The sequence below is a fragment of the Rasamsonia byssochlamydoides genome (genome assembly GCF_041956645.1).
Source record: "Rasamsonia byssochlamydoides strain NRRL 3658 unplaced genomic scaffold VTN77scaffold_27, whole genome shotgun sequence".
Taxonomy (NCBI): Eukaryota; Fungi; Ascomycota; class Eurotiomycetes; order Eurotiales; family Trichocomaceae; genus Rasamsonia; species Rasamsonia byssochlamydoides.
Window position 1 is genome coordinate 26,088 of NW_027192410.1, and position 16,933 is coordinate 43,020.

The 16,933-nt window shown below is 50.4% G+C and overlaps 5 protein-coding genes across 5 annotated transcripts; 2 read left to right on the forward strand and 3 right to left on the reverse strand.

Moving 5' to 3' along the window:
- Positions 1 to 77: 77 nt before the first annotated feature.
- On the reverse strand, positions 78 to 2,627 carry VTN77DRAFT_3748 (uncharacterized protein; the record flags this gene model as incomplete). The annotated part of the gene is made up of 1 exon (XM_069419730.1): positions 78 to 2,627. One exon carries the CDS (start codon positions 2,625 to 2,627, stop codon positions 78 to 80), a length of 2,550 nt encoding a protein of 849 aa, XP_069278098.1.
- A 1,333-nt stretch (positions 2,628 to 3,960) lies between these two features.
- On the reverse strand, positions 3,961 to 4,539 carry VTN77DRAFT_3749 (uncharacterized protein; the record flags this gene model as incomplete). Its single annotated transcript, XM_069419731.1, has 1 exon — positions 3,961 to 4,539. The coding sequence occupies one exon, from the start codon at positions 4,537 to 4,539 to the stop codon at positions 3,961 to 3,963; it is 579 nt and encodes a 192-aa protein (XP_069278099.1).
- A 2,615-nt stretch (positions 4,540 to 7,154) lies between these two features.
- On the reverse strand, positions 7,155 to 8,597 carry VTN77DRAFT_3750 (uncharacterized protein; the record flags this gene model as incomplete). Its single annotated transcript, XM_069419733.1, has 5 exons — positions 7,155 to 7,175; positions 7,245 to 7,364; positions 7,429 to 7,518; positions 7,656 to 8,368; positions 8,492 to 8,597. 5 exons carry the CDS (start codon positions 8,595 to 8,597, stop codon positions 7,155 to 7,157), a joined length of 1,050 nt encoding a protein of 349 aa, XP_069278100.1.
- Positions 8,598 to 8,908: 311 nt separating this feature from the next.
- Positions 8,909 to 9,348, forward strand: VTN77DRAFT_3751 (uncharacterized protein; the record flags this gene model as incomplete). The annotated part of the gene is made up of 2 exons (XM_069419734.1): positions 8,909 to 9,092; positions 9,137 to 9,348. The coding sequence occupies 2 exons, from the start codon at positions 8,909 to 8,911 to the stop codon at positions 9,346 to 9,348; spliced, it is 396 nt and encodes a 131-aa protein (XP_069278101.1).
- A 5,204-nt stretch (positions 9,349 to 14,552) lies between these two features.
- VTN77DRAFT_3752 (uncharacterized protein) lies at positions 14,553 to 16,412 on the forward strand (the record flags this gene model as incomplete). The annotated part of the gene is made up of 1 exon (XM_069419735.1): positions 14,553 to 16,412. One exon carries the CDS (start codon positions 14,553 to 14,555, stop codon positions 16,410 to 16,412), a length of 1,860 nt encoding a protein of 619 aa, XP_069278102.1.
- Positions 16,413 to 16,933: the final 521 nt, after the last annotated feature.

The window sequence follows — 16,933 nt, forward strand, 5'->3', positions numbered from 1 at the left end:
TTTCGCCCTGGCAAGCAACCCGAAGATCATTCCTGAAAAATACCATACCATACCATACCATAGCCATACCCGTCCCATCATCTGTGCCGTCGAGCCTTGTGCCGGGGATGGTCCAGCTTGCGACTCTGCTGTCCCAGTTTCTGCTTCGTGAGCTGTTGCGCCGTCTTTTGTGCCCGTGCCAAGCACTCTGATGTCTTCATCCGGTGGAGCCGGTCTTTGAAACTTTCCAGGTCCACGGTATGCGCCGAAATCGTGTTCAGCGCGTTGCTCACAAACTCACGTGTGCCCTGGAAGATCCCGCTATGCTCCTGTAGTGCTGCAGAAGCGGCCGTGAATTGCTGCTGTGCGGTGCGCTTGATGAACTCGGTCAGTTCCATCGATCTTGAAAGAACGACATCGGTCGTTCCACGCGTACGCTTCAGAGAATTGCGGCTGAAGGACCCTGCTTCACGTCGCAATGCATGCGACTTGCGGACAACGTCCCCCATCCAGATCTGCAGGTCTGTCGAGAGACGGCCGTAGATCTCCGAGAGTCCAGTCTGGGCAGTGCTGAAGTCCTTCAGAATCTGGGATGAGACTGCCTGAGCGGCCTTCTTCCAATTCTCAATTTTTAACCAAGGCGTGCCAAAGTCGACTTCGAGGGTCTGTTCCACCGCCGGCTTGGAGTTCACAGTAATGGTCACGTTCAAAAGGCCGTATGCATCCTCTCGGTTTAACCTCAGCGTGTAGACGCCATCAAACAGTTTGGAAAGCTCATAAGGAAGTGTCTGTTCACTGCGGGAAACGCTGACGTTGAATTTCGGCTGTTTCTTTGTCGACGGCGGTTTGATAATCACATGGCAATCCCCAACGACCTGGACCTGGAACACATCCGCCTCGGCCGGGGGTTCCATGAGAATGTGGGAAATGTCCATCAATTCGCCCGCAGTGGAGTACGCCTCGGTTTTATGGCTTAGTGGCCGGTGTTCGCTCACAGACGAAGTCTTCAAGGGGAACGACGTGTGCCCGAGGAATTCCGTGGACGGAACAACTGCCGTAGGGGTGGTAGAGGCGAGGCCCGATAGAGCTGAGCGTGCGAAAATTTGGATAAAGAGCGCGGCTAGAGCTTTGATAGCGGTGTAGCCGAGCGATATGGCAACAGCAAATACAATCGCAAGCGTAACAAGACGTAGGATGGGCGTCAACTCTTGAGCACGCTCTGTATAAGCAGAGAAGATGGTGGATTTCGGATATTTTTCACTGTCATGGAATGGCTTGGTCTCGGGTGGTGCTAATGGCTCCCGCTGAACGGTCACGCTGGACGTGGTCTTTTGGTAAAGGCCAGACAGAGAGGCGAGGTGTCTGTTGAGCTGCCCGGGGGCGATGCTCTCAAAGGTCTTCAGATCGATGGGATATCTTCTCAAGACCACAGTCTCCCCGGTCAGAGGACGGCGGGATTCTAAGCATATATGCAGGCTTTGATAGTCCAGGGGTATCAATTCCGTAGCAGCCTTCTTCCAGAGAGGTTCCTCGGAGATGACCATGACAGGGATACCATGTCTCTCCATAAAGGTATGAGCCAGCGACCGGGTCCGCACGGTCAGGTCAGAATCCTGATCCGAAACGAAAATGATAGCTACATCCGGCAGATTCCATCCGGTGGAAGACGTAATGTGATATTGGGATCCAGTCCAAGCTGATGTGCATGGTGGCCTGTTCTTAAACTTGAGGGTGACGGTGCTCGGCTTGAATGCTTGCAGCTCCCAGGTGGCCTCGACACACTCATCCACAATCAACTGGACATGAATCGGGAGCAGCTCCGCATAATTCGGGGTGGCCCCAGCTCCAAAAGACGTGGGAACGACGTGGTAGCGAGAGGACTCGGTAGAGCTGGTCCCGAGGCTGTCGGTCGAACTGGAGACAAGGACGTCGCCGATCTTGTCCAGGACAATGTTTCTGAAATCCGGATTCCCTACATAGAGGACATGGAAAGGCTTGTCCAGGTCCAGACTCTGCTTCGTCATCGTCTGTTGCACCGTAATCGCCAGGTGGCTATGATCGAACCTCAGAGGAAGACGAGTCTTCAGATCCGATGCCTCGTCCTCGTCCAGGATGTGGATGGTATGTTTCAGCTCCACCCGCTCGACCTCGGGCCACTTGTCCGGCTCGGGGAATTCGATGGACTCCAAGGATTGGTGCAGGGCCGCCTTCATGGTGAGGTTACTGTCGCCTACGGCGGTATCATCACGAGCGAAGAGAGGTTGGGGCAGCTCCTGGGATTCCAAGATACTGCTCTGTTCATCCTCCTCCTCATTGTCCTCTCCATAGCTATTGCTCTCCCGCTCATCAAGACTGGCTACATCGTCCGGGCCGTTCTGGTCAATCAGGGAGCCGATGTCGGTCTGCTCAGATCGAGTGCCGTCCTCTGAGTGCATGTCCGATGTACTCAGAGTGGCCCAGCTCTCGCTCAAAGAGCTCGAGGGACGTTCTGGCTGGAAACTGTTGGCTGCCATCTCTGCAGGTCGAGACTGAGACAACCACTCCTCTACCGATCGACTGATGGGAGGAAAGGTTGGATATCGGAGACGGGGAGGGATGGTAGGATTAGATGGACCTGTGGAGTAGTCTGGCTCTGGAGCGTCAGCCATGTTGTCTTGAGAGCGATGGCAGGATCATGGGAGATTGTCTTGAGATAAGAAGTAACGATGATCGAGCTGACGTTGCAAGCAAGTCCAAGATGATGTGGATGGCGAGCATTAGATGAAAGGCTATAAGGGAAAGAGAAGGAGAGGGTAAGAATATGCTATGTCATTCCAAGGAGCATAAGAAAATCGTAGACTGTACTTCCTCGTCCTCTCTGCCTAACAGGCACCACGAACGATGGGAGGGGTCAGTGATGGCCGGTGCCCAATGACTTATGGATTAGACGGCGGGGGTCCGTCCCTGGACCCAGTTGACGGCGATCGGATTCTGGCCCGGACAAGTGAAGGGCCTCGGGGAGGGAGGAATCCAGTGGAGTGTTTATTTTGGCAGTTCTTTAATCTCTTGTGATGGACGAGGCTGAGTGAGGTGTCTAGGATTCAGCAGGCAGGCCAGGTCCTGAGATGGATCGGGCTGATGCGAGTGATGAATGACGATGTCAACATGATACGAGCTGGAGATGCTGGGCGGAACTGCGCGGGGCACATGACAGGGACACACCCTTTGTACAGCAGGCAGCAACAGGGTACATTAAGAGTCAACGACAGTATTACATTTCAAATACGGAGCAGCCGAACTCCTCTCACACTCTTATTAAGTATGAGGACATTTATCAGTTAGTTCATAGCCTGCTAATCTATCAGTCCAGTTCACTCGTTGCAAGTCACTCTCCCGATATGGGCGGAAGCGGTGCTCCGTGGAGTACTCTGGGTCCTGATAACGAGTGGTTGTTAATCTCCCGCTGTCCCGAAACAGGCTTAGCTCTCCAGCGACCCCGTGACACCTGTCCAGTGGTTCATCACCTGCGCTTCCTACCGTCAGGAGGGATTGTTGTCGACTATATACCATCTTACAGAGGCATCCTGACTAGAGAATACTAGTAAAAAACTTCAACATGATCCAGCCGATAACCCGATGGAACTCAGACGTACTCAGTATGAACAGGAGAGTGGGTACGTACGTATTTACTGGATCGGGATAGCTTCATCGGATGACGTATGATGCATCGACCGAGTTCCACTCCGCCAAGACTTTTATTTAGTCAAGAAGATTGTATCTAAATTCATTCTTCATTCTTCATTTTTTTTTCATGAATTTTGATTTTAACTTTCTTCTTTATTTAGTTTTTGTTAATCCCTTTTCCTTTTAATTATTCTCGTTCTTATTCAATCCCTACAGTTATTGAGTAAAAAGAAGCTACTCAGATTGCAACTAAATCATCACTTTTCTCCGTCGATTCATGAGCCATGTACATACATTGAGATTTTGCAATTTTCCCTACTAAACGGCTTCAAATTTCCGAAACGAGCCAGCTCCTTCTGTGCCGTATACTTCATGCTCCTCTGTCCATGCCCATGCTTGCGTTCTTGAGGCATTGGACACGAGGCCCTCGATAGAGATACTCCAATCATGCAAACCCAAACCACTCCATATCCTGGGTACCGTGGATAGGAACCGTATGTCCGACCCCAGTGGCGTAAATTCCCTGCAGGTTCGGACCCCAAATCGTGGTCTGGTAGTTGGCCTGGGGCGTGTTCTGCTCGATCTGCTGGGGACTGTAGTAGTCGTAGCCAAAGACGCCGGCCCACTGCTTGCAGGTCTCGTTGTAGTTCTCCGGGTAGAGCGTCGTGTCGATGCTGCCGTGGTAGATCTGCATCCGGGGCCGGGGTCCGTTGTAGCCTGGGTACATGTTTTCGGCCACGCTGGCCCACACCTGCGGAGTGTTGATGACTTCGCCCAAGGCGCAGCTGCTGTTCCATGCGTCGACCTGGTTCGTGGACGAGACGAAGCATCCTGCGGCGACGCCAGAGTAGACGGTGGCTGCGGCGAAAAGCTCGGGGTAGGTGGCTGCCAGGACATTCTGTAGCAGGAAGACATCAAGTTAGAGAATCAATAACTTGGCTTGCTGAATATAATCACACACCGTCATCATCGCTCCAGAGCTGCTGCCCGTCACAAAGACCTTGGTGGTGTCTGCGTTATATTGCTGGATCGTCCAGGTTACCATATTGGCGATCGAATTACTGTCCCCACTGCCGTTGTGAGTGAGGGCTGCCTGCGAGCTGACGTCCCAGCAGGTGCCGCTGTATGGGCTGCTCGGGTAGATGACGATGAAGCCATACTGCTCTGCCAGCTGTGCGTACGGAGTTCCGGAATAGTATGCCTGTGCGGAGCCAGTACCTAATCCATCAGAGATATATATGATGGTCACATCAAGGCTAGTCTGATAATGATGCCAATGGAGAACTCTGCTTACAGTAATGAATGGCCACAACTATCCCCGGCTTCGCAGCCAGATTGTTAGGTACATAAATGTAGAAGCCCACATTGGTTGGATTGGATCCAAAATTGGTAACCTGCTGAAGCGAGCCAGGAGTAACCCGCGGAAAGAGGGACGCTGCATGACCAAGAGAGGCGCTGACAAGGAGGATATAGAGATAGATAGCATGAAGAATTGAAAAGCATGCCATGATGGTTGTTTTCTTTCTTCTCTCAGAAGGAAGGGCAAGTAATTGCTAATGATGCTTCCAACCTGAGAACTGTACAGAATTGCGTCTTGGAATGAAGGAGAGGGTTGCACCTACACCCTTATATAATAACGTATTATAATAACGTATTGACAGCACAATTGTCTCAGGAGGTAATTCTGCCGGTTTTTGCCGTCAAAGACATACCTCTATATCGACCTCTCCCACACCTCTGGGAGAGCGTGAACGTAACCTGACTCGCCTTCACGGACGAGCGGAGAAGCAGAATATGTACAGGTCATTGTGATTAGTATCGTCAGAAACACCGGCTAAAACCCTGTTATTGCATTCTTGGTATTATCGCGGAGTATCGCGAATATATTGTTGATGATAATTTCTGGTCTTTCTGGTTCGAAAAACGGCCGATGCGAGGGTAGGGTTCTTGCCTTGACAAATGCATGGCATGAGGGGAATGCAATTTGGCAAAAAGGGAAAAAAAAAAGACATATATAAATGACCAACTAGTCATATGACTCGCTCTGCTCGTCTTGCAAAAGCATGGCTTTAACTTACTGGGTGCCGAGGTAAACAAGTTGTCTCAATCCAACTGTACTCCGTATTTCATTATATAGAGGGTCCAGAATTTTAGGCTAAATGAGTATGTACACTGTACATACGGAGTATGTCAGTGGAGCCACGAAAACTGGAAATAATTTTATACCTACATAGGTAGCTAGGTAGCGGGAAGAGAAAATCTTTCATGCAGGATGGAGCTTCTCAGGTAGAGATATCAGGTCACCAGCCATCATCTCATCCCTTACGTCGGGCGTCTTGTCACCACGCTCACTACACCCTTGCAGGCATACCTCGTGGTGTAAAGACACCACGTCGATACATCACATAATTCCTTTTTTCCTTTTTCATGTCCAGAAATTCGCCTCGATTGTGTATCTAAACAATAACAAGGATATAGAACAAAAGGAAATGTAAATTCTGCAGTCCATCGAATGGCCTGCGCGCTAAATCCCGGGGCTGATCTCATATGTCAAAAAGTGCATGGAAAAGAAGAAGGAAATAGAAACCGAGACACAAGCAGAAAGAAAAACAGAGGAAATCCCTTGCAAGTCCCGGTGATACCTACACCCCCTCTTCCCTTTGCTAATTGCATCGGGAATCGAAAGGCCCAGGTAGAGAATGCAAAAGTAACAGGTAAAAAGAAACAATCCATATGTGCAACCCCAAAGCTGACGTAACAAGGGCTGGTGTGAGGATTCAAAAGAAAAAAAAAGAGTATAAAAAAGTATAAAAAAAAAAGAGAACACACGCTGCCGGGAAGTAGCTCGATTAAGACACAAACAGAGGGCATACAGACAATAGCATCATGGCCTGACCGGAAACAAATCCTCCCTTTCCACCACCCAAGGGCACAAAAAGAGGTAGAGAAGATCACAAAAAGGGTACATGCGGCAAAAGGTGTATAGGAGGTACAAAAAGGAAACTTCGCTGCAAAAAGACGGAAGGAACACAATGGGGAAAAAAAGAAAAAAACACGTAGGGAAAAAAGATATCCAAGACAACAGGCACATAGCATAGCAACACCTTCAGGAAAATGGCTCCAGTCGCTTCCCCTCTACAGCACTCCCTGGGCTCACTGATCCAAAGTCCTGCTTTCCAGGCTATACCGTAACACGACGATATCCAGAAAGACACCGCATTCTCTCGTCTTCTCGTGCTCGTGTCGTTTTCGAAGCAGGGATGACCGGGGAAAAGGAAATTGTGTTCAACCACCGAGACTGTGCAACCAAGCATTTGATCGGTTTTGCTGCGCTCAAAACGTGGGGATATTAAATGGCGGGAAGGGCGACCAAGCATCCGTAGTCAATAGGAAATATCGTACAAAAGGACAGACATATTGCTTTTGTGTTTAACATCACACCCATCGATACAAGAAGACTGTTTCGAGCCGAGCACGTTCGAAGGATGGAGAGAGATATGTATATCTCGGCTTTACCAGGCCCAGACCTTGAGCTGCACAGGAAAAAAAAAAGGCTCAGTAGCCGTACCTCTCGAAGCGGGATGATGTAAATCGACACTTACCAAAGAGTCCCAAGAACCGGTACACAGACTGATACCATCATTGCTGACGCCCAGGCAGCTGACTCGGTTCTCATGCCCACTCAAGGAGCCAACCTTGTCTCCACGGAGGACATCCCAGACCTAGTAGGAATTGAGTCAGTGAGATCGCCTAGCCGAGTGAAACGTGACAACGATAGTGACCTACCTTGCATTCAAAGTCATCGTAGCCAGCGAATAGCAATCGTCCCGACACGGAGAATGCCACGGAGGTAATACCGCACAACACTTGGTCGCTCTGCGAATTCAACTAGAGTCAGTCGCTGTCAGCAAACCAGGAGACTGGGTGGATCAAAGAACAAGATGGAAGAGAGGGAAAAGTAGATAGCCGCGACAGATCGAAATCGAATCCGGCAAATCCAGCAATGAACGTACTTGGTAGGTGTTGAGCTCGCGGTCGGCGCGAATGTCGAACAGACGGCACGACGTGTCATCAGAACCGGTACCGAACGCGTTACCATCCGGGAAAAATTGGATGGCGTTGATATCGGATTCGTGGCCGGCAAAGGTCTGAACAGCTTTTCCGGTACGGATATCCCACAGCTTGGCGAAGGCGTCGCAGGCACCCGAGACAAAGACGTTCTGGTTGGTCGGGTTGATGCTAATGGACATGACATCGCCCAAGTGGTCAGCGAACTCGGTCACTTTCGATCCGGACTCGATATCCCACAGCATGCAGGTCATGTCTCCCGAGGAAGTGATGATACGGCGGTCGTTGATGAAACGGCAGCAAGACAGGTATCCCGAGTGGCCGGACAGTTCCCGGGCAACGCGGGTAGGACCCTCCCGAGCGGAGAGGTTGTAGATGGAGCAAATGTTGTCAAGACCTCCGCAGGCGACGTAGTTACCGCTGGGGGCGTAGGCACAGGTCATGACCCACGATGATCGCAGAGGAATGGCGTGGACTTTGTTCGTCGTATAGGCATCCCAGATGATGAGCTTTCCATCTTGCGAGGCGGAAACCAGATGTCGTCGGTCAGTCGACCAGTGCATGGCATAGATCTTGGCCAGATGGCCCTTCAACGTCCGTCGCGGCCTCATCCCGATCCGGGGAAGAGGCTCTGTGTTGTTCATGGCGACCTGCTGCACTATACGGGGGAGAAAAGAATAGGGTCAGCATTCTCATTCACCATCGGTTGTGATCGGGCGGACGGCTGATCTGGTCGCGATGATATCGTGCAGAAACGTCAAATCGTCAAAGGAGCCCTTACAGGTCGTATCTGCCAGCTCATCCTTCCTGCGCTTGATCTTATCCTTCAATCCCTCAGCCTCGCGCCGGGCCGCGGTGATCTTGGCCTGCATCTCCTCGCTGGTCATATTGGCCGCCATCTTGCTGGACGAATTCCACTACCGAGGAGGACAGTCAATTGGAACGATGATGGATGGTGAATGTCGTGAATGTTCCAGGAGACAAAGGCAGACGCGGAGGAAAGACGACGGCGAGAAGGACGAGTGTGGAGTTGGACGTGCGGAAGCGACCGAGCGAGGACAGCCCTCAGGATTAGGATTAATTGGGGGGGACAAGAAGGAAAACGGAGGGAGGCCGCTTAGTGAGCAGGGGCTGACCAATGAAGGGAGAACCCCCGACAGCTAGCAGACGACGGCCACAGGCGACGCAGACACGAAGAATGTCAGCGTGGGACGAAGGATTGACACGAGAGACCGTCAACGGGCCACGCAAAAGGACAAGAGGGAGAGAAAACGAAAGGAATGAAAGACGAAAGATGGAAGAGGAGGAGGGTATCACCGGCAGTGCTCTGCACACAATTACAGTTCCTGACACGGATGGGTCGTTGGGGGTCAGCGGAGGGGGTTCGTAAAGAGGGGGCAAAGTTAGAACGGTCGAGCAGCCGCAGGTAACAGGAAAGGGGCAGAGTTCCTAGCTGATGACGGGCGTCGTGAAGCCTCCGGAGTGGATAAAGTGGAAGTGGAGGCTGGGCTGGTGGATAATAGCAAAGCCAAGAGTCTGCCTGATCGGGATAAACTAAGGCGCCCTTTTGGCGAGCAGCCACTCACATGCCCCGGCCCAGCGCGATGCCCGCGTCTACCGGCCTTAGCCTGTGCCTAGGAAGGTACGACCGAGTACCTGGTGAGTTTGCCTGAGACGGCCTGCAGAAGCCAGGAGCCGACGCCAGCAAATATCAAGACTCCGTACTCCGGACAATTTATTATTAAAGTTGTATTATTATCGCTTAAGGACACAAGAATGGTCGCAGATTCACCAAACAGGCAAGACTCGAGAAGCCTGCGACGGCTGCTAGAATCCTACCACCCAACTTAGAGTCCCGCCTATCGAATTCTAGCGCCTTAACTAATTAATTATTATGCCGTATTATCAATCGACTGTCAGTCGAGTGGCTGGTGGCCTTAAGAAGAACGGCCGTTAACGTCGCGTCAAGAGGTGCGTCTGACTCGTCTGACTCGGTGCTTGGTATATATATAATTCCAAGAGGCTGCTGCTCCATCATCGTGCAGGACCTGGTGACCACCTGCAGCGTGGTCCTCCGTACTCCGGAGTCTGGAGGAGGACAAGGAAAGCGGCTCTGGCGCAGGAGCCACCTATCCAGCTCCAGAGTGCCATCGATGGCCAACCCACCATCGGCAGCCCCATTGCGGGTGGGCCATGATTGGGCCGGGCCCCTGCACAGGTCGAAACGGGGGGCCAAACTCAGGAGCAGGAGCAGCAGGTGAGCTCCTTCCTTCCTCCTGGACCGTCTGATGTTGTCGCTCTGGTTCAGAAGACTTAATGATCCTGAATAAATCTGCCAACTGAGTTTTCGACCATAGACTCTTTTGAGCCTTTTCCCCTTTCTTCCATTTGCAACCAATGCCAATCACCACATCGAGGGAGATGCAAGCTCCATCCGGCACTGTCGTTAAACAAATTACCCCTGATCCACTCCTCTGATTTTGCTCGTTATCCTCCTTTTCGGTGGATAGCAGGTCTCATGTCAAAATCTTCCGACTCCTTTCCCGGATGCGCTCCCGGAACCCTGCGTTTCCTGACTCGTCCTAGCGCCCCGGACCGTTCGTCCACCGCGTCCTCGATGGTTCAATAATAACCCGAGCATTGCGGTCCTTTCCGCGTCGCCTACTGCCGTCCTGGCTCAACGATGCCATGCAGCCAATAACCGCTTTCCCCGACGCGATGATCCCTGGAGATCGTGTCTGGACTGGGCTGTCAGAAACCAAATTAACGACTGATTATTTGAACAGACTCCAGGCTACCGGATTCAGTTCCAAAAACGTTCGCTATTGAAAGCTGGACTCTCGGGACTCCGTTTTCTCAGGGCCTCATGATTTCACCGCTTGTCACGTCCTGGTGCTGCTTCGGACCGGATATCATCATCTTCTTCAGGAGTCTTCATAGCGTCAGAGTCAGTGGCGGCTACTCCGTATGACCGTATGAGATGTCAGGAGTGCAGAATGGAGTGCAGAATAGGGGTGAAAGAGGTTCAGGATGATTGATATGAAATTGGCAGTAATGACGCATCTACCTACGCGGCTCGCCCAGCAGACTATCGTTATTATCGCCTGGACTTCCGGACAGACATCCATTCTCCTAATTTTGATACTGCTGGTAGGTGCCTTTGCTAAGTTCTTCTAACACAGTTGCAGGGTTCGTACTACTTTCTCTTTTTTCCTTGTTTTATTTGCATCTTTGCTCCTATGTACTCCGTACTCCATATCAATGGCTGGGCCCGCTCTCGCAGAGCGAGTACTTACGACGCCCGGGGTCCCAAAAAACCCCCGGCAGCTCTTGCTTGCAGTCTCTTATCGCTCGCCACTGTTCAGATCCAGAACCACCTTGATTGCGGAGAAATTACGGAGTAGACGACTATGGAGTACTCCGTACTTTGTTTGAAGCACGGAGTACTCAAACCCATGGTTCTCGAATCTACAGGATCAGATACGGAGTACGGAGTCCAGAGTATGGAGTCCTCTTAATCCGGAGCACTGTGTGTAGATGAAACTGAGTAACTGACCAATTAATAACGGCCCACGAGTCCCCAGAACCGTTGATGGACCCGACAAAATGCTAGTTTGTTATTAACTTATATTAGTTCTGAAGATCGATCGAGAGCCAGGGGATGATGGATCGAGGACCTGACCGTTTGAATGCGCTAGTCATAAGACTCGACGGTTGGGAGTTGGGACTCGGGAGTCCACCTTGTGGGTGCAGCCTGGATCGCAATCATTCAATAAGCTATTCCGCTTCGAAGTTGGCAGGTTATTTTTAAGGTGACATGGTCAAGATGACGAAGGATTAAAACTGGCTATCTTCGTCCTCATGCTCACCTGACACCAATTGGACAATCTGGAGTCTGCGCTTGATGAACCACGACCCTATAACCCTTTTCGGCCTGGATTGGTGAACTACTGTACCATGTCCATGGTTAAACTGAAACTTCTTGATCTGCGAACCTGACGGACGTTAAGCAAGGGGATTCTAAGTCTCTAACTGTCCAATGGATATCACACTCGAAGAGACTGCCAGTTTCTCCAACTTGTCTGGAGATAAATGCTGATCTGCGTCGAAGGAGGAAGGAAAAGGAAAAGCGGATGTCAGCGAAGCTCAACATGCCTGCATCACTTCGTACGTCAAGCTGAAAGACTGACAGTATGTCCTGTCGGAGAAATATGTCATCGGAGATGATCCCTGCCATTTGACTCCTCGCGTCCTGTTCAGCCGTATGAAGTCGTGGACTCGTGGGTATTGTTATTAGCGAGCACTACGAACTCCTTCCTCCTACGGAAAGTGCAGTATATTCTATCTACAGTCGACGATGCCTCGTCTTCCAATCCATTTATTATGTCCGCTGATATTCCAGGAAAAGGCGTCAATAGCGCTTCGACACTGTACTTGGGAAGATGACAAGCTCTGTTGTGTTTGTTCTATCCTTAGAATCAAGTACCTTCAGACGTCTAAACATTCTTGCTGCAGCAGAGAGGCTGCAGTCGAATAAAAATAAATACTAGCCAGTGAAAGTTAATCAGTTAATGGATTGGATTTTCCAACTTGGTTATTTATTTATATTTATTCTTGAAAACATTGCACCAAAATAATCTTCTTTACAGCTAGCTAGCTCAAAATAACCGCCATTATCATTTAATACCCGTTGATCCCTGCGATCGGGAAACCGAACCTTGATGGAGTGCCGTGAACTGAGCCACACACGGATGAACAACCAGCGGGAGCGGTTCTGTTGGCGCCCGTTTCTAATCATAGCAATTATTAGCACCCGCGGACCACACCAATCCATTTATTCCATTTCTGCGAACCAACATCCATAATCCCGTATTTCGAGTCAGTCGTTCCAGTCGATCGGCAACCGGGAAAGAAGAGAAGAAGTCTGGATCTACCATCATCCATGATCCCAGAATAAGAATTTAATCCCAACTAAAAAAAGATTTTTTCTGACTACTTCCTTCTTGAAAAGGTTGAAGGTAAAGGCTGAGTGAGGATCTCACTCATGACGGTGGAGGCGCGGCAAGCAACCTTATTAACGACTACAAGATTCCTACCTATAGCGAGTGAACTCGGTTAGTTTCCAATGCCAGCTGAGATGAGATTCTCATTCCCAACTTGGAACCTGCTTTTTTTTTTGGCATCTCAGTATTATCCAAAATAGGTTAATAATGGACGTGTGATATAGCCTTATGATCGTATCTGGAACTCTCAAAAAGCTTATTTTTGACGATGATGGCTTGAATTCAGCCTGCTATTTGCTGGAAGCGGACAGTAGAAATTGGATGGTGAAACAGACCCTTGTTGGGTTTCTTCGAGCACAGACTTTGCGACTGTCACAGGAGTCCCTTAACTCCCTTCTTGGAGGGTGGTGAGTTACAAACGCCAATTCAAGCTTATCGAATTAGATAGATCGAATTGTCAGATGCCATCCTGCGCTCTTATTCTGCATTCTATTATTATTCTGATATTATGCGTTCAACCAAAGTAAATTAAATTGTATTGTGATAATGATTGATTGATCGATTGCAGGAGAGTAGTAAGTAGGTAGGATCCCTTACGGCATCAAACTCGGTCGAGAACAAAAATTCTTCTTCGGCAATCATGCGAAAAAAAAAAGAAATCGAAATAAGATTGCTGTTACACAATTGCACTGAAAAAAATCAAACCAAAGGATGCATGCCAAGACTAAGACTACACGGCAAAGGACAAGCCCGAGAATTCATGCTCCGTGCGTTCTTTAGACGTTCATCCAAGACGCTTTCCTTTTCATGCGGAAAAATAAATCCACCACCTTCGAATTGTCTTGACTCAAGAGATCAAATTGTTGTCTTAATAGTTACCCAGTGGGGTTCACCTGACTCTCTGAGAGGGGAATCGAGAGGGGTTCTCGAGCAGACGGCGGCGATTGGGTGGCGTCTTTGCCAAGGGAGAATTCGCTAATACAGAATTGAGCACCGCGATGAGTGGCGTTCCTCTGAGAAAAGAAGAGGACCTTCGTGGGCGATTTAGGTAGGAAGTAGCAATCACAGCCTCCGCCTGGACCAGTCGCCGCTGATGGTGACACTGTAAAATCAATAATAATATTAAGAACGGCGACGGAGATACCCACCCGCGTCTGCCCCAGGCCCACTGCATGTTCATGGCCATGCATGCTATTGCTATTTCCAGGACCACGCCCAAGCCGAGCCCAAGCCATGAATCAGTGTCTGATTAACCTTGCCATCTCTTTTCCTCCTCTCTTCGTCAATTCGTCCTTGTTGTGGCGGCCCGACCTCCCATCCTGCCCTTTCGGTCTACCACTTCACTTTTTCGTTGATTTTTATCCTTTGACGTTGTTTTCTCATCTACACCACTAATTAAGTAATCATTTTGTTGTGTGTTCTGTTTCTTGTCTGTGTTGCGGCCCAGCTGCGGCGAAAGTGGTTCCCGAACGGAAGAACCAAATCCTACTAGGGACTCTCTCGGTTGCGTTTTTCCATCGCCTTCTCCGAGTCAGACTCACTCCCTTCATCATCCACCTTTTCCTCTATAGACTACACCAGACGTCTCTTTTTTTTTGGATTCTTGATGGTTTTCGTGATTTGATTCAGTGTTATTTCATCTTGTACGAGTCTGTCTGGTCTTTCAGGTCTGGTCCGTTTTGTGCTCGCTGGGGGCGGTGAGCTTTTGACGTGGAGGACGAACAAACACATTGGTTTCATCTTTCCCCCTGAACAACAACTCCCATCCCAGCCTCATCGAATCCATCTGCAGAAGAGACGAGCCAGACCGGATCAGCGATCCGGCATTCCTTGGTCATCATGAGGGAAGTGAATTTCAGCATTCCCAATGTCAACAAGGCCTCCGTCAACATCACCACCACTCTCTACGATCGTCGAGCCCTGGACTGCACCTCGACCCTTCCTCTCATCAACTCTCTCAACCACCTCGCCTACCTGACCACCTCTTCTGCTCGAATTCGAGATATCCTCACCGTCGATGGCGGCATTGAGCGGCTAGTATGCATCCTCAAGGAGGGCCGGAGCAAGGACTTGATGGAGATGTGGAAATGGAGTCTCGCCTTCCAGTGTGTTGTGAACATCGGCGTTCGGGGGTCGGAAAATGTCCGGACAAGGGTTGTTGAAGCCGATATGGTTCCAGTCATTGCAACGATCCTCGATAATTACATCAAGGTCGTGGATAAGATTCGAGCTCGCGCGGATGCTGAGCATCAGCGCTCTTCGAGACATCATCCCAAACCCGCCACACGCACACGTGATCCAGCAGTATTATCATCAACAACATCAACAACAACAACGTCAGGACACTCCTCTACCTTCGACCGCTCATCGACCACGGAGCAGCGTTGGTCTCGTCGCCAGGCGCCTCCTTCCATCGAGATTCCCCAGCCTTTCAGCCATGACCACCACCATACCGATCCCCATTCGATAGACGTTGGCCCTTCGCCTCAGATGGCATTGACTTCACCTCCCGAGCGGACCACCTTTGGCCGTGACGTTCACAACCCGAGATATCACGATGCACGATACCAGCAAGGAACGCATGGCCTTCGGGCGATGCAGCCTCTCGCAACTGCTGTTCCGACCATGGATGGGGCAGATGGGTTCGGCTTGCGGCCCGTCCGGGATGCCGATCGCCTTCCCAGCATGCTGCCCAGACTACAGACCGGTCTCAATTCCCAACCAGACTCGCCTACGACCCCAAGCGAGTCTGTTCAACAAGCTCGTAATGTCTCCCAGTCTACTCCTCGACGGCAACGACCCACTCTTCGACAACAACAAGGGGTTTCAGGCGAGTCGGACGACACCAACGGCGAAGACTCCCCGATGGCTGATGATACGACATCGGGAGAGGTGGCAGAGCCGATTGTCGGTGTGCAGAATGGCATGGAGATCGATAATGTTGGCAATGGAGAGTCGATGTTGGATGAGGTTTCGGACTCGCGCGGCTTGGCCATGACCGATCCTTCCCGGACGCAAGACACAGAGACCTTTAATATCACGCACCGCTCTGCCGTGGACGGCAGTATGGTCAATACGGCCAACACGCAGCCCACGGGTACACTGGGGTTCTCGCCTACCCAGGTTCCCAACACTGTCAACTCCCCTGTCCTCGCACCCAATCCCTACTCGACGTACCTTCGCAACCAGAACTCGCCGCAGGCCGTTTTGACAGCGATGCCTCGGGATGAAGATGTTCTGATGTCGCTACAACTTCTCGCCTACGTTTCCAAGTACTGCAACCTTCGATCCTACTTCCAGCACTCGCATCTCGTCCCTAAGCTCAAGATCGGTCGCGAACTCGCTTTGATAGATGACCCGACCGGGGCGACTCTCCCGCCAGAAGATCCTGAGGAGGAGCAAGACGAATATCTGCTGCCCGACGATTTCAACATCTTTCCACTGGTGGAGAAATTCACGGTGCGGCACCACTCGAAGGACATGCAATACTGGGCCTGTGTTGTGATGCGGAATCTCTGCCGCAAGGACGAGTCGAGAGGGGGGATCCGCCAGTGTGCGTATTGGAAGTGCGGGAAATGGGAGGAATATCAGCGGCAGTTTGCGAAGTGCCGTCGCTGCCGTCGCACCAAATATTGCAGCAAGGATTGCCAGAAGGCTGCGTGGGTGTATCACCGGCACTGGTGCCACAGCACGCCATAATCTCGTCAACCTCATTGGAGCCACTTTCGGAAACACTTTATCTTAATGCATCTCTCGCATAGCGTTATTTCTTGTTGCTGCATTGTGTTGTGTTGTCTGTCGGTTTTGTGCATGGCATATCAGTCCTGCGCAGGGTTGTTTTCATCGCATTGCATTTCCCCTGCTCAGTGCTGGCGGCGTTTGTACTCGATCTGAAGATACCTTTTTTCGTTATATATGCATTTACTTCTTTTTTCATCATTGATCTTTTCATCTTTTGTTTTCTTCTCATCTTTTCATCTTTTTTTTTTCATCTCTTTCTGTTCTACGACCTTTTTTTTGGATGTATTGAACTTGGATAACCTAGTGAGGAATTTCCACTTGTCAGTTTCTTCGAATGTCTAGTCCGGTTAGGGAACATGTCTTGCAATCTGCTGTCCTGCAATCTGCTATCCTATTTTGTCGCATTTGTTTCTTGTCACATTTGTTTTATTTCATTGTCTAGCTAGTATACTGTATACTGGCATCAGCCATTTTCCTAC